Below are 16,057 nucleotides of genomic sequence, written 5' to 3'. Positions count from 1 at the left end.
TGGGGGCTCAGAGACCCTGGCACACAGCCCAGGGCACCTGGGGATTTGATTTTGACCTGTGGAACAAATTGCCAGCTTTGTATGAGAACCTGAAAGTCACAGAAATTTAAATAGTACAATAATAAAATTATCACAGGGTGAAAATGTAGATTTTAGGAATTTTGGTATGGGGGTTATGGGGACAAGATGGAGGAACTTGGGCATGTCCAGCCTTTCTTCTTCTTCTTCTTCTTGGTCTCCATTTTCTGCAGTGATGCTGGCACTTTGGGATTGGTTTAGAGTAGAAGTGCACTGTCTAACATAGGTGATAGGTATTGGGAATTAAGTGTAAATATGTTCTATGTAGTTTGTAGTATAAAAGGACAACACCACTCTGAGGGTGGTCAGAGTGCCTGTGGCTGCCCTGCTGAGCAGATCTCAGCTGGGCAGAAAGAAAATTTTATAGATAAGAATTAATAAACAACCTCAAGATCAAAAACTGAAGAGCTCTGAGTCTTTCTTTGGACACATGGGCTGAAACAGAGACACCCTGCACATCTCAGGGCAGCAATTAACAACCAAAAACCTGAGACTGGGGCAGGGCAGGAGCTCAGCTCTGGGTTCCTGCCACTCCACCCAGATATTTGGGGCAGGATGTTGAAGAGGCTGAGCTCTGATCAATGTGTCATGCCTCTGGCAGCAGGCAGCACTACCCAGCTCCCAGGAAACAGAAGAGGGCAGTTTTGTGCACTTCTTTCCCAACTGACCTAGTTAATAGTTGGCCATGCCACAAGCTGGAATGGTTTGAACAACTTTTGGGACAGGTTGAATACAATTGAAAACCAAACTTCTGGTCCATAAAAGCACCTGCCAAGCCCAGCTCTAAATATAAATCATCTGGTGTGCCAGACCATCCCAAGGCAGTCCTGGACCAGAGTGAATTATTGCCTTCCCTTCCTGCTTGAGTGCATTAAATGCATTCAGCTCTGTCATGACATGGTTGTTCCTTCTCTGCCCTTTTTGGCACAGACAACTCCACCTCCAAGACAAGGGGCTGGAAGGCAAGCCCTGGACACTGCCTGGCTGCTCAGCAGGTGTTGGGTTAAGCCAGGTTTTCTCCTCTCAAGGCAGCCATCCTGCAGATGTGCTGTTGCTGCTCTTTGCAATTTTCAGGGCCTTACCTGAGTGTCTTTGAGAATCCCAGCCTGCACAGGTAGTTCTTTGTCTAAACAGCTGCTTCTCACACTTGTGACTGAACTAGTGGCACAAACCAGACTAAAACAGCAAAGTGCAAACCTGGAGGGAGATTCTGCTGCCCCATCATTGCAAGGGGCAGCTCCTCTCAGGGCAAAGCAGGGGATTAGAACCACAAGATTTAGAATTGCATAGGATTGTAAATTACAGACTGATTTGGTCCCTCCCTAAGGGAGGGACCTTAAACCACATCTGATTCCAGCTCCCCTGCTGAGGGAGGGGACAGGGTCAGGGTTAGGGTTCCACCAGACCAGGCTGCTCAGAGCTGCACCCAGCCTGACCCATCCTGGATCCTTGTGATACACCTCCCTGCTGGTGGAGAGCATAACCTGAACTCAGGGCACCTCAATCCATGACAAAAGGCACAGACACAGGGTTCTTATTCCCCCACAGCTCTTCCCCACCTCTCTGTTTCTCTCAGCCATTCTGCCCAGGGAGGACCCTGCTGACCTGGCTGCTGGGATTCAGAGCATACAGAAGACAAGAGACACAGCTGGGATTGAAAGACAAGAGAACAAATGGGATTGAAAGACAAGAGACACAGCTGGGAGGTGTCTCTGCCAGCTCTGGGCTGGACACAACCATTGCTCTTCGTTTGCCCAAAGTTTTGGCCAAGTCTTTTGGGACTGGATGCAGTTTTCCCCTAGGGGAAAGCTTTAAGTGCTGTTTGGGATAACCTGTGGTGTCTCAGATCTCCGTGGGCACAAGGCAGGATCAGCTCAGAATCAAGACCAAGGCTCCCCCAGTGCCCTTCCTGCAGTGCCTGGCACCCACAGGATCCCAAGATGGTAACTTGCTTGTGAGCAGCAAAAGGATTCCCCTGCAATGCCAGGGAAACCAGGCTTTTCTCTGAGTGAGCTTCCTAGAGCAAAAACTGCTCTTCCTCAAACGCAAAAGTTTCCAGGCAACAGAGATGTGGTAGAATTTTTTGAATGAAAACATATTGGAGATGTTTGAGTCTGAAGTGAAGGATTTTGTTTCAATTGGGGTTTCATTTTACTTTTGATTTTTCCAAATTCAGCCTCGGGTTAGTTTGTGCAGGTGCTGCCTGTCATTAAATATTGCATTGTCATGGCTTGGCTTTTAGTGAATGAAATGTTTTGATGTGAGCATAAAGCATTTCAACCAGCCATTCAGACATTTTCAACTACAAAATTTATTAGATTTGGTCCCCTGTAAGAAGTTTCCAAATTTTGTGTACTTCCAAGTAGTGACAGGCACAAACTGCACTAAGAGTCAGCAGTGCATCTACTGCAAGCCTCCAGTTCTCCTTTACTGTTTTCTTGCCATTCTCAGGACTTTGGCACCAGCTTGTCCCCAGGGCAGTGGTGCAGATGTGGTACTTTGCCATAATATGGTTCAATACCTGGTTTTGGGTTGCTGAGGGCTATGTTTTTGGTAAACAGTCGGGCCTAGTTCCTTTTACAGGTTTTAATCTTTCTTAATGGATGCTCCTCTGTTGGGTTAACAAGATATTTAATACTCTGCTTCTTTGATTTGTTGTGTATTGGTGATTTGTTAATAATGTACAGATGTAAGCTTGCTTCATAGAGGGAGGACCCTGGTTACTCATTCTAGCATTAATTCTCCTATTTAAATATAGGTTAGCCTGTTAATGGGGAGGGAGTCGTAAAGTTCTTATATTTTTGTAGTGTACAGCTTTAACACACTCTTTGTTGATGGCTGCTTGAGGGCCCACAGTGATATGGTGGCATTTGGTCAAAGGCTGGACTTGCTGATCTTGGAGACCTTTAATGACTCTGTGATTCTATACATGATTTTGTGTTAAACCCACCAAAATGTGCCTTCCAAGGGGAGAGGCAGCCTGGCCCAGTGCTTTCCCAGTAGTGCCTTGTCCCAGTTCTTCTCCATCTCAGCAGCTTTTCCCTCACTCCTGCAGCCCTTCCCCACAGTGACTGACACCTGTCAGAGGCTCTCTCTGATTCCCCGCCAGCCAGAGAAGGACAGGAAGAGCTGTGTGCTGCCAGACTCCCTCAGTGTGACAGAAGTGAGCACTCTGAGACAGAGTGTGACAGAAGTGAGCACTCTCAGAGTGCTGACCTGCACTTCTGGCAGTTCCGGGCTGTGGAGCTCCTGCCCACCCGCCACAGCCTCGGCCATCAGCTCTCTGTGGTCACTGGAGCAGGGCTGGGGACAAGAGGGATCAGCTGCAGGGATGGGACAGCCCAGATGTGTGCAGTGAAGAGGAACAGGACAGAGGTGGCTGCTCTGGGCCAGATGTGCAAGGAGCTCTTGCACCAATTAATGGTGGGCACACAGGAGTGCACGAGGGCTTCCAGCTCCAGTACAGGTGGAACTCCCTAACCCAAGTTCTGCCTTTCCTTAGGCTTCCAACTGATACTTTCCCAGAATATGTGGGGCCAAATCTGCTCTGTGCAGAGCTGGTGCAGTCAAAGGAAGGCTGTGGGTGACAGTGGCTGCAGGAACCCCATGTGCAGCCAGAAGCATGTCTGTGTGCAACCCACACCTTCCTCCCCTCAGCCCGCTCCCTAAAGGAGATCCAGAGCTCTCTGCAGATTCTCTGACCTGGCCACGGGTACCAAGGTGGTCTGAAGCCAGTCCCAGCCAGGTACACAGCCAGGAAGCACTTGGGTGACACAAGGTCTCCAGCACTGCCCGTCACTCTCAGGTGTTTGCTCATGGAAATTCACCCAGAGCCTCTGGGAGCCACAAGAAGACAACTTTCAATAACCTCTGCTGCTGTGTTGCACTCAGCCTGCCTGGACCCACTGGCTGGTCCTGGCAATCAGTGATTTAGGCACCCTTGAGCCAGATATAGCACTGAACAATCAGCCTGAATAGCCACAGAGAGATTTATTCTATGTTAATTTGTTGTGTCTCTTTCTCTTGTGTCTGTATAGAGATTCTATACAATTCTTTACCAGGAATTTGTACATAAAAAGCACATCCTCCAACTGCATCCAACCAGCATCATGCCTCTGTCACACTCTCCTCACTCATCTCCTGCAAGCAGAGGAGTCCTGCATGTGGACAGGACTTACACCCTGTCCATCTCCTGTTCCTGTCTGCTTCAGTATGAGGGTACCAGCTGTGGGTTTCTCTGGGCCTCGATTGAAGGCACTTGAGATGATTGTTCATGTTCACACTCAGGTGTTCATTATTTCTTATCAGTAAAACAGTCTCACTACTGTGAGTTCTGCAGCTTTTCATTAGAAGGCACAAAATGGCCAACAATCTCTTGTTCGAAGGTCTTTTAAAGCTAAACTATCCAATTAAGAGCTGACACCTAGATTATTTTCCCTTTTAACCCAATAACTGATCCCACAGAGCCCACAATGGGACTTTTCTGCCCAATTACAAAATGCCACCCAAACCCAAGAAGAAGGAGGAAGAAGAAGAAACCCAGGACCACACCCTGTGCCCTCCATCTTGCTTCCTCCACAACACACTAAAAATCCCAAAACCTCAATTTCTCACCAAGTGATTCACCTACACTACTCTCTATAATCTATTTCACACTTTTGTGGATTCCAGTCTGTCCTGAAGTCTGGGAAACTTTCTCCATGGATTGAGGGTCACAGTCAGTGCTCCCCTGGGGGTCAGGGCACCCCAGAGCAGACAAAGAAATATTCCTGGTGCCCTGGGTTTGCACACATCAGTGTCTGCTGTTTGGTGCACTTCAACAAGCCTTGCTCTCCAGGTGGATCAGTTTTCTCCCAGGAACATTTCCACAGGAATTAATTCTATTGGGCTCCAGGAGTGGTTGGACCACCATGCAGGTGGCACCAGGTGGGCTGTAAATGAATCCCTTTACTCTGAGCATTGGGGCAAACTGCCCAGAGAGGTCTGGGAGCTGTGGGCAGGACCCAGAGCAGGCAGGGCAGGCTGTAGTGGATAAGCTGCTTTCTGAGGTGCTGTGGTGCCAGAACAGCTCCAGTCTATGCAGGAGCCTCTGCCAGGCAGTTTCTGCCTGCCCAGAACAGCCCTGTGGCTTAAAAGCATCCCTGGCTGATCTTGAGCTGCTGTCCTGGTTCCAGAACTGGGTTAATTTCTGCATTCAGTATTTGGGAGGGGACACATTTCCAACACCCATTTGGTTTCAAGGCCACTTGCATGGGGAGTGCTGGGGATGCACCAGTTGTGTTGGTTTGCTGTTTGCTGCTCCTTGTCTTGTTCAAAAGCCTTTGGCTGGGCAGAAAAGAGGAAGATGCTCCTGGGTTCACCTTTCTCTGGTAGCTGTTCCAGGTTAAGACAATATTGCCTCCCACAGAAGGAATTTTGTCCCCAAAAAGTCTGGCAAGGGGGGACCTGAAATGCAGCAGAGACCTGGAGGAGAACAGGGAAGAACCCCCAGTCTGGACACCAGGGGATGTGAGGTTCTTTCATCCTTACAAGGGGATATGAGGTTCTTTCATATTTTCACTTTCATTATTTTTCATCATTCTTTTCTTGAATTAATTTCTTCATTCAAGAAAAGAATGAGGTTCTTTTCATTCTCTTTCAAAAGTCTCCACTTTTCATAGTGGAGACCATTTAGTTGCCAAAAGTCAGGATGTTGCTGGACTGTGGCTGCTCCAAAGGACATGGTGGGAAGAAAGGACATATACTTACAATCTCATTTTTCTTGCTTTAAAAAGGTGTTCCTTGCTCTCATTCAGGCCCCAATGTTTCTTTTTAGTTTAGAGGTTCTTTTAGATTTGATGTACTCACACTAATGAAAATATTAAGGTTGACCCAACTCATCCACTTGTCAACTCTGAACCCTATTAAGTTAGGCTAACATGTAAAAAGAGTTTTAAAGAGTTTGAGAAGCCCTGCTTTGACATTTTCTGGACAGAAACATTTTTCTTTTTAAATTACTTCTGGTGTAGAATGCCCTTTCTGGGATGATTTTTTTAATGTCAACACTGAAGGGGGGGAAAAAAACCAACATGGTTTTTATTATTTTGATCAATCCAAACCAATTCCTTCTGGACCTCCCTTTCATGGCAATCACCAAAAACACAAACTTGCAGAATGGTAACAGAAAAGAAAAATTGTGCTTCTTGCCCAACATCCAACTCAAAGGAGACTGCTGCACTGGCTGCTCTGTCTGGGAGGTGAAAGAGGGAATGGCAGGGGCTCTGTCAGCCTCCCCCTGTTTGGTGTGGGATGTAGGAGCATCAGGGGTAGGACAGGTGGGGATGGATGGAGATGAGAGATCTCTGCAGCCAGGGCTGGGAACTTGGGGTTATTGCAAAGGGCCTGGGTGCAGGGCCCTGCTGGGAGCTGCCAGGCACAGCTGGAGCAGGACTGAGAGAAGAGAGGGGGAGAGAGGATGAGAGGGCAAGAGAGTAAAAGGGTAAGAGAGCGAGGTTCCCATTACAATACCATGAATCTTCTTCTGTGTTGAATGTTCTAATTCTCACTGACCAATCTAGTCCAAGATACAAATCCTATAGCATTTACATACAGCCTATAAGAATCATTACATTCCCACACTGTGTTACATTTTAAACCCTACAAACTCCTCTCTGGGCCCCTTCTGCCAAGCAGCAGGGTCTGCTCTGACCCTTGGGCCTGTCTGCAAGCAGAGGGTGTTGTTCCATCAAAAGAGGATCACCTTCAGCTGGCCACACCATTGTTTTCCAGTTGTTCAGTAGCTGAGGTATTTCAAAGTTTGCTTTCATTTCAATCTCGCTTATAGTTTCCATATTCTCAAAATCTTTTGCCAGACAATCATATTTATAAGCCTTTCCTGTTTCACCTTCCCCACCAGTGGGAGATTCCCCATCCCCAGCTCTGTGTGATGGCACAGCAGCCACCACAGCACTCACACAGGCCCGGGGGTGTCAGTGCCTGTGGTGCTCCCCAGAGCTGCACCCAGCCAGAGAAGCCATCTGCTCCCTGCCTCTCACAGCACCTGGGCTGGGATTGTCTCCCCTGGGATTGCCATGTTCCTTGGGAGCCAGGACAGCTACAGACAGGAGACAGAGCCCAGGAGAAAAACCTCCATGGGTTCAAGGAGTGTTTGGACAACTCTGAGGCACATGGGGAGATCCTTGGGGCTGTCCTGTGCACGAGTTGACTCCATCCTTGTGGGCCCCTTCCAGCTCAGGATATTTTATGATTCTGTGATTCTATGACACACTGCAAAATAAACAATTTTGCCTATTTAGAAAGAGTGCCCTTATGCTCTGATCTAGGTCTCATTCCTGCCCCTGGCACAGGGGCTGCTGTTCTCATCCCTCTCTCCTCCACCTGGCTGCAGCCAAGCACCCCTGAGCTTCCACCTGCCCTGGGCTTCACCCCACACCCTCCTGTCTCCCCTGACTCCCCCTGGCAGCCCCTGGGGTGGGATGGCAGCCCTGACCTGGCAGAGGGTTCCTAGAAGTGATTTCTTCTGGTTCCCCCTCCAGCCATCCCCAGGGGCAGAAAGGCATCAGTGCCCTGCTCAGCCCCTTCCTGCTGCCCTGCTGGAGGGCACAGCCTGGCACAGGGCACAGCCTGGCACAGGGCAAAGCCAGGACAGCTACAGGGAGAGGTGCAGGAGGAGCAGCCAGGGTGGCAGAGCTTTACTTGCCCAGGGTCACTGCTCCCACTGCACAGACCCAGCTTCTGGTGCAGGAATGGGTTTGATCTCACCCTGGCAAACTGGCCTTGGCTGAGACTTCATTATTGAAATGTTGTGGAGATTTGGGCTAGGGCCTACACGTGGGGGATGATCTGAGATGACTGATCTATTTTCAAACGTGGAGAGGTGGGAGTAGAAACACGTTCAGCTCTTGCCCATTGCAGTGATATGGGATTGAAGCAGTGCTGGTGCCTCCAGATATGGTGTGATGTAAATGAGCTCTTAGTGCTTTGATCTCTTTATCTTCCCTTTCTCCTTCTCTTTATGGAGACTACCTTTAGTGTAGTTTTCAACCTGCAGGCTGTTAGGAAGAATTTCAGCTGGTTCTATGGCTCCAGGTACCATTTTACCATCAGCCCCAGCTTTGCCCCAGGCAATTCAGGCATTTTGTGGTGACCTTGGAGATTTCAAGATAAAGAGGAAAAGAGATAGTGAGAACCTTTATGAATCACTCTAGTATAATCTGAAGTATTTCTGAAACCATCATTTATTGCCCTTGGGCTTCTTTTCTGGTGGTGTAACTGTGCATTTTTACTGGATGCTAATGAGAGTGGCCAGGAGAGAGGCACAGACAGTGCTCAGCACCCAGGGATTTCAGGGTGTTTCATTCCTTACAAGAACAGGCCTAGTGCTGGGCCTTTCCAGGATAAGGATGGGAATTTTGGTCTGGTTTGTTCAGTTCCCCGTGAAATCAGACTGCTGGACTAGGAGGCCTTAATGCTGTAATTGTGCAACTGATTAATCAAGAGGATAGCAGGTCATTAGCTTCTCCTCACAATCACAAATATTTCTGCTCACCTGCCTGAGTGTGAGGAAAGAGTTTTCTATGGTCCAGGAAGCCACAGGTTCAGCACCAAAAGTGAGAGGAGCTGGATTGAGCCTGGGCTGGGGAGAGAGCACATTAATATCCTGAACATCTTGAAAAATATGAACATATTCATCCAGCAGAGCAATTTAGGGGCTGAGAAGACAGTCACCACCTGGGATTCTCAGCAGCTTCCTGTAGGCTCAAACCAGGATCTCAGATTTGTCCTTTGGGTGACTTTGCCTCCTTACAAACAGGGAGCAAGAGCTTCATTTCCCAAAATACTGAAAGTCTTGTCCAGTGACTGGGGCCACGTCTGCCCTCATTTCCAGCTGTAGTTTGGATTTCACTGGATTTCGCTGAGATACCAGGGAAGCCAGAAGCCCATGGGGTGCCCCACTGTGGGCTCTGTGGAGGTCCAGGAACAGCAGCCTGAGCTTGCAGAGACCTTGCAGAACAAAATTCTTGAAGGCTGCAAGAGCAGGAAGACAGAGGCTTCTTGCTCTGCTGAGTGACAGAGGGACCCATGGGGAGCACCTCAGGGGACTGAAGCCAAGGACAGACCTTCTGCCCCTTTGGAGCAGACAGAGGTGGTTGGGGAATGACTTCTCCAAGCCACAGGTAGGAGTTGCTCTTTCTATAGGAGAATCTTTCTGCCAGCTGTGCAATTTTCTATGCACAGATGCACATCTGGCTCTGAGGTGTCTCTGCTTGGCCTCAGCCAAACACTATCCCTGCAACTTCCCCTTCAAACCCTCCTGGCTGAGCAGCCCCAGTCCTGTTGTGTTGCTCTGGAGGGGCTTCAACCTGTGCTGCTTTAGGTCTGTTGGCTTCTGTTTGCATTAATTGTGCTTGCATTAATTAATTGCAGCCCATCTCTGAGGAAACAATTTGCTTTGTGCCTGGGAAGACACATCAGGAGCTGTGGGGCTCATGGGCAGGGCTCACCTTCCTCCAGTTCAGTGGGCAGCTTTAGGTGCTTTGGGTTTGTGAGAGGCACCAATCCTGCTGTCCCTGGAGGAGCATCTGGGGATGTTGTTCAGGCAAGACTTGCAGGGTGTCCTTCATGCAGCCCCTTTAGAGCAGCATAAAATCCTGTCCTTTTGGCCCAGAGCATGCAGATCCACCCAGCCCTGCAGGTGCCTCTCTGCCTCCTCCCAGAGGGGCTGCACAGGGACATCCCCACAGCTCCATTAATGCAGCCCCCACCGGGTTTTGGGGTATCCAAACAGGCTGCAGGGTCCTGGATAGCCCAGCCCTGTCCAGCACAGCCTGTCCCAGTTCCCAATGGGGTCTGGAGAGCTCAGCCCTGTCCAGCACAGCCTGTCCCAGTTCCCAATGGGGTCTGGATGGCCCAGCCCTGTCCAGCACAGCCTGTCCCAGCTCCCAATGGGGTCTGGAGAGCCCAGCCCTGTCCAGCACAGCCTGTCCCAGTTCCCAATGGGGTCTGGAAAGCTCAGCCCTGTCCAGCACAGCCTGTCCCAGCTCCCAAACAGCTCCCAGCCACAGGCCACCTTAGCAAGCTTAGGTGATATCAGCTCTAGTGATTATCAGCTCATTTGTGATTTCAGCTCTTTGCTTGCTGGGTGCCTTAGGCAGACACAGGGAGAGAGAGGAGAAGGCTGTGTGAGGTTCCACAGGAGTGTCTTTATTGATTCTTCTGTGAAGGTTCTCAGGGACAGCTCTTCTGCCAAACTGTGCAAAAGTAGGGGTTTTTATAGGGTACAGGGGTTTTAGAAATTGTCCAATAGTAGGGGTCGTGGGGACTGTGACCTATAGTCTTACAGAGAGATAAGCAAGGGTCTGAAGGCAGAAAAAGGGGCTTCTAATGTCCAGTCATCATCACTGGGCAGTTCCTATCTTGGGCTGCTGAACACCATGGGGGCATTGCAGGCCCTGGGCCTGCCACAAACCATGGCTCAGAGCACCCCACACATCCTGCCCAGCAGTGATGCCAAGGAAAAACCCTTCTGATCTCTTTTCTCATATCACCCCTGAGCTAAAACTCTGTGCTCACCATCTCACAGCGTGGCAGGCAGTCCCAGCAGGGAGCCCAGCACTGTGTGTGTGTCACCTCATTTTTTGGTAAAGGAAGATCAGCTAATCAGTGAATAATCAAAGGTTGTTCATGAAAGAAGGTGACATCAAAGCAAATCATTTAAGGAACACCTCGAGGGCCAGAGGAGTTGTAAGGTCTGAGGCTGAATCACATGAGCTCAGTTTCCATGAACTGTGTCTCAGTTTTCCTGCAGGTACAAGTTAGAAACGCTTACGATAAATGTTTAGAATTAGTTGGGGAAGGGGGGAAAGTTAAATCACACTAATTATAGCCATGATGGCTTTGGTGCAGTGCCATTTGAAAGCATAGGTGTATTCTACACTTAATGCAAGAGGCATTAAAAGGCTTCTTGGGTAAGCAGGGTGATACGAGAGCAGAGTTTCAGTTTTGGGAGTAGTAGAGTAGTTCACTCTGCTGGCAGCATTCCAGACCACAGCCATGAAGGGTGATTTGACAGCAAAAGAATTCCTGCTTTTATTTGATATTTTGTACAGAGGACAGACAGGGCAGTCACTGGGGAAGGAGGAACAGGGGAGCTCTGGGACAGGAGAGGGGTGGCTTGTCCCAGAGCACCACTGCTGAGAGGTATCATGAACTCAAAGGCAAGAATCTGGACAGTTCCTCTGCAGGTCCTGCAAGCCTGGGTGAAGCTGCAGCACCCCATTTCTTCTCCTACCTTTCTGATTTCTTTTAGAGTTTAAGGGACTTTGAGATTTGAATAATTAGTGCATTTCTGTACTGCCTGCTCTGGTACAGACCTCACCTTTGGAATGGTTTCTCCAGTGCAAATGACAAGGGCCATGCACAGACATGAGTGACCCAGCACTTGTTTGGCTTCCCTGGATGCTCAGGCACCCAGAAGAGAGCCCTGGCTTGGAAAGCCAAGGTCACTGACACACTGGGAAAGGTCAGAGGAGACCCTGACCCATTTATCCATGGATCCCTCTTTATTCTGCTTGATGCTGCAGAAAAAATAATCCAACAAGGTTCAAATACTGTGGGTTCCTTTTGAATTAACTGAATGTGGCTGACTGAAGTAACCACCCCCAAACACTTGAAGAGATAAACAGCTCCTCTGATTGCTCTGACAGGAAGCATTTCCACCCTTGCATGTGTTGGGGATGTACATAACATAAGAAACATTACTAAGAGGAAAATCACAAGCTTGGGAAAACACAGCAACAAGTCAACAACATCTTTAAATGAGTAATAAGTCAAATATTTACTCCCACAACACTTCAGGCAAGAATCCTGTGCCTCAGCTTTCACACAAGCATGGACAGCCTGTGGAGAAACATCTCGTACTTTTGTGGCTAGAAAAATCACCAGGTCCAGGGCTGTGCTTGGGAAGTTTATTTCCAGCCCTTGGAGGAATTTGTTCCTCCTTCACACCATTTGTCCTTGCACATTCCATGCTGTCCTCACACCAGGGCCAGGCCAGGGATTCCAGCACCCCAGGTCGGGTGTGATGTCCCTGCTCTGGAGGAGCTGCTGGGGGGTCCCTGCAGGATGTCACACTGCAGAGTTCATGGCAAAACTGAGTGCCTGGAACGTTTGCCTTGCTGTTCATTAGCTGGCAAACCACTGCCAGGATTTGCCCTTTTGAGGTGCCCTTTCCAGGGCTGTCAGTGGAGATGTATTACACTTGAGTCCTGCAGGACTGCAAACCACCAGAGTGTTCAAACAGCCAAAACAGCAGTGACTTTTAAATAAATTTCCTCAAAATATTTTCTATGTAACAACCTTGAAAAAAGGCTGGGCTCTTCTTCACTGCCCAAAGAGATGGTGGGAGAGACCCCCTTGTCTCAGACCTGCCTGTGCCCAGAGCCCCAGGGCTGCAGGAGGGGGGCTTGGAAAGAAAAGCCACATTCTGTGGAGCTGTGAGGCTCCAGGGTGATGGGATAAGGGCATCTCTCCTCTGCCTTTTGGAAGACTTTTTCAGAAACCAGTGTATTTTATTCCTTTTAGGTATTGATTATCTCCTTTTAGGTATGGATCAGGGCAGGAGGAAAGTGTCCAAGGCCAGGTTGGATGGGGCTTGGAGAAACCAGGGAGAGTGGAAGGTGTCCCAGCCATGGCAGGGGTGGAATGAGATGAGCTTGGAGGTCCTTTCCTGCCCAAACCATCTGGGATTCTAGTAGATAATAAAAGATATTGTCCCATATCCTCAGCCACCCAGAGCCCTGCTGCTGCCTGGGACTGATGGGCCCAGGCTGATGAGTCTGGACATCCCTGCAGCCACCACCCAGCCAGTGTCCAGCTGTCCCCACCACACCTGGGGAGCACCTGGGCACACAGAAGGCACTTCCATGAGGCTTGGAAAGTGGCAGGCAAGGGGTATTCTCTACACTACCAGCAGAAGGCAACTTAAGGAATACACCTCAGAGTTTCAAGGAGATCTTGGATGTTTCAGGTCTGTGTTTTCTCTCACAGTCTTTCATTTTACATTATTTTTCGTTATTTTCACATTGTTCCACAACATGTCAAAACATCAGACAGATTCATTACAACACAAACAGGAGACACTTTGATGTAGGAAAAAAAGATGTTTTAATGGGTGCTAAGTAGCAACTGCCCTTGGGGGTTTAAAAATAAAAATAGAAGCAGCACAAAATAATGTTTTAACCCTTGTATCCCAGGATCACCAAAATATAGAATGCAGCATTGTACACAGAACAGTGCAGGCAATAATTTTCTTTTTCATTCTGAAAATGGAATTTTGAATTCTCATAGGGTTTTGGTGAGTTTTCTACTACTTCTTTGGAGAAGAGAAAGTTAAAAAGAAAAAAGTAAACTTCTCCAGGAGTACTTTCAAAAGGGCTCACAAAAGTGTGTGGTTTTGTCACAGGACACCTCTCCAGAGAATATACAAGGACAGCATCCAACCTTCCTGGTGTGTCACCTGCAGTGACACCAATGCTAAATGGAGCTGGTTAGAACATGGTGGTTTAGGGGTTTTTTTGTGGAAAGTGGTCAAAATGTAGAAGCCTATGCCCCTGAGGTGTTCTGCTCTTTACCAGCAAAACTCCAGCATTTTTTACTGAGGAATACAAAGGCAAATCTCAGTACATTTTTCAGTGAAGCAATTTCCTCCCCAGAGCCCAAAGCCAGCTGAGATGCTCCAGATCATTTGCTCCATGACCTGGGAGATCTCAGGGGCTCTGAGCAGGTGGAACAGCTCAGAGAGGTCCCTCTTGTATTGCTGGGCTCTCCTGAGGGGCTTTTCTCCTTTGTGCTTCTGTCCTTGTCCTTGGCACAAGCCTCCTCCCAATGCCAAGGCATTCCCAGTGCCCCTGGGAGTGCAGGGAAGCCCTTCCTCAGGCTCACAAGTGTGTGAGGCTCACAGAAGGAAAGAGTAAATAAATTGCTTTTATTTTGTTGTTGTTTCTGCTCATTTTCCCATCACACCCATCAGGCTGTGCTGTGTTCAGTGCCAGGAGGAGCTGAGGAGCTGTGCCCTGCCTGTGCCCAGTGACAAAGAGCAGCCCCTCTGCCTCCCACAGGGCTCTCCAGCACCCAGAGACACTGCCCACATTGCTTTGCTCACCAGAGGATATTCTCCATCTATTCCCATCGGGCTTAACCACCCCAGCTTTTAATTCTGCCTCATCTTACCTCAGCTTTAAGGGTCAGTGCTCCCTTGCTCACCTGGACACAGCCTGCTCTAGGCTGGGGTGAGCAGTGTGGGTTTCATCATGTGCAGCTGCTCATGAGGGCAGGGTTGCAGCTATCAGACCCCAAGAACAGCTGGAAAGGTCCTTGTTTTCCCCAGATACCAGCTTGTGCTCTGACCCCAAGAACAGCTGGAAATATCCTTGCTTTCCCCACATACCAGCTTGTGCATTGAATCACCTGGGACAGACTCAGCTGCTCTCACAGCCTGAGATGGGGAGAGCTCTGCTCAGGCAGCTCACAGTGACTGTAACATGCAGAGGGCTTCAGAACCACCCTGGACTGGGTACCAGCACAGCCTCCTCCAGAGGCTCTCTGGAAGCCAGGCAGAGGAGATGAGCCTTTAGCTGGAGATGGCAGAGTGAGACAAGCACAATCAGCCAGGTTCCTTCCACCTGCTGACCTCAGTTTGTCACCCACAGAGCCAAGCTCTGCCTCTCAGTCCTGGTGTGCTTCTCTAGTTTGTACAGTGTAGAGAAAGGCAGTCCAGTGGCATGGACCCCTTCTCTCATGGGCTGCTGGCTCCTCAAAAGCACATGTCTGTCCACACACTGGAAAATCTCCCTGTGGGGGCTGGCACGGCCATGGTGACAGAGAGATGCTCCTGGGCTCAGGGACAAGTTGTCCTTTCCAGTGTCACGGGGCTTCCTGTTCACTCTCCAAAACTTGTGAGACAGCAGGGCTGCTGATGCTGCTGGGAAATGTCCTAACTTGCTTCATAACTTGGAGGAGCTGAGGCAGACCACCCTGAAGGAGCCAGCTCTCTCTGGCTACTCCTCTCCATCCATCCCTCTGCAGGCAGAGCCCGGGCTGTGATCAGCTGCTAATGCTGAAATGCTGCTTGCAGAGGCTTCTCACCCTCCCACTTAGCACAGAGGGGACCCAGAGCCTGGCACTGGGGTTCATTCTGTGCAAGCCACTGATCAGAAACCTCTGTGTTTGCTTCCTGCCAGAGACCTGAGCATGAACAACATCAGCCAGCTGCAGCCCCGCGCGCTCCGGCACCTGCGCTTCCTGGAGGAGCTGTGAGTATGGGGTGCTGCACGGGCAGGGGGTGTGGGGCTGGGGGGACACTGCACAGGCTCCTCCAGCACTGGCCACAGCCTCCAGTGCTTCTTCTGAAGCTGCAGGCTGAGCTGGGAGCAGCCTGTGCTGGGACAGGGTTTGTTTGCTGCTCCAGCTTAGGGGTTTCGCTGAGGTCGTCACCTTCAGGTTGAGGTGGGGCCAAAAGCCAAAATAAAAGAGGACCTAATCTCTCATTCAAAAATCAACACTGTAGCCTGGAGCAGAGCCAGCAATCAGAGAGTTTCACTCACCCTTCAGCAGCCAGGGTCCCCCTCACAGCCTCCTGCAGCCCAGAGACACAGGAGCCCCTGGGTGCTTCACAGGGTCCCTCAAGGGTGTCACACAGAGTTCCCAGGGGTGTCACACTGAGCCCTCAGGGATGTTGCACACTGACCCCAGGGGTGTCACACTGAGCCCTCGAGGATGTCACACACAGCCCCCAGGGGTGTCACACTGAGCCCCCAGGGATGTCACATGCACCCCTCAGGGATGCCACACGCAGTCCCTGTGTCCCCGGGGATGTCACACTGAGCCCCCCAGGGATGTCACACAGAGCCACCCTGCAAAACTGAAATCCAAAAAGCTTCCCCCAGAGGCCGAGGTGTCCCAGCAGTGTGCACTGAGGTCT

At 49.8% G+C, this 16,057-nt stretch overlaps 1 protein-coding gene across 1 annotated transcript in view; it reads left to right on the top strand.

Annotated features, from left to right (window-relative positions):
* LGR6 (leucine rich repeat containing G protein-coupled receptor 6) overlaps window positions 1-16,057 on the top strand; it is a 172,321-nt gene that overhangs the window by 48,424 nt on the left and 107,840 nt on the right. The window contains exon 2 of the mRNA XM_036398590.1: window positions 15,318-15,389. Within this exon, the coding sequence (XP_036254483.1) occupies window positions 15,318-15,389 (72 nt within the window). The remainder of the gene's footprint in view (window positions 1-15,317; window positions 15,390-16,057) is intronic.

The sequence above is a fragment of the Molothrus ater genome, chromosome 25, assembly GCF_012460135.2.
Source record: "Molothrus ater isolate BHLD 08-10-18 breed brown headed cowbird chromosome 25, BPBGC_Mater_1.1, whole genome shotgun sequence".
NCBI classification, from domain to species: domain Eukaryota; kingdom Metazoa; phylum Chordata; class Aves; order Passeriformes; family Icteridae; genus Molothrus; species Molothrus ater.
This window is presented reverse-complemented; position numbering and strand designations above follow the sequence as displayed.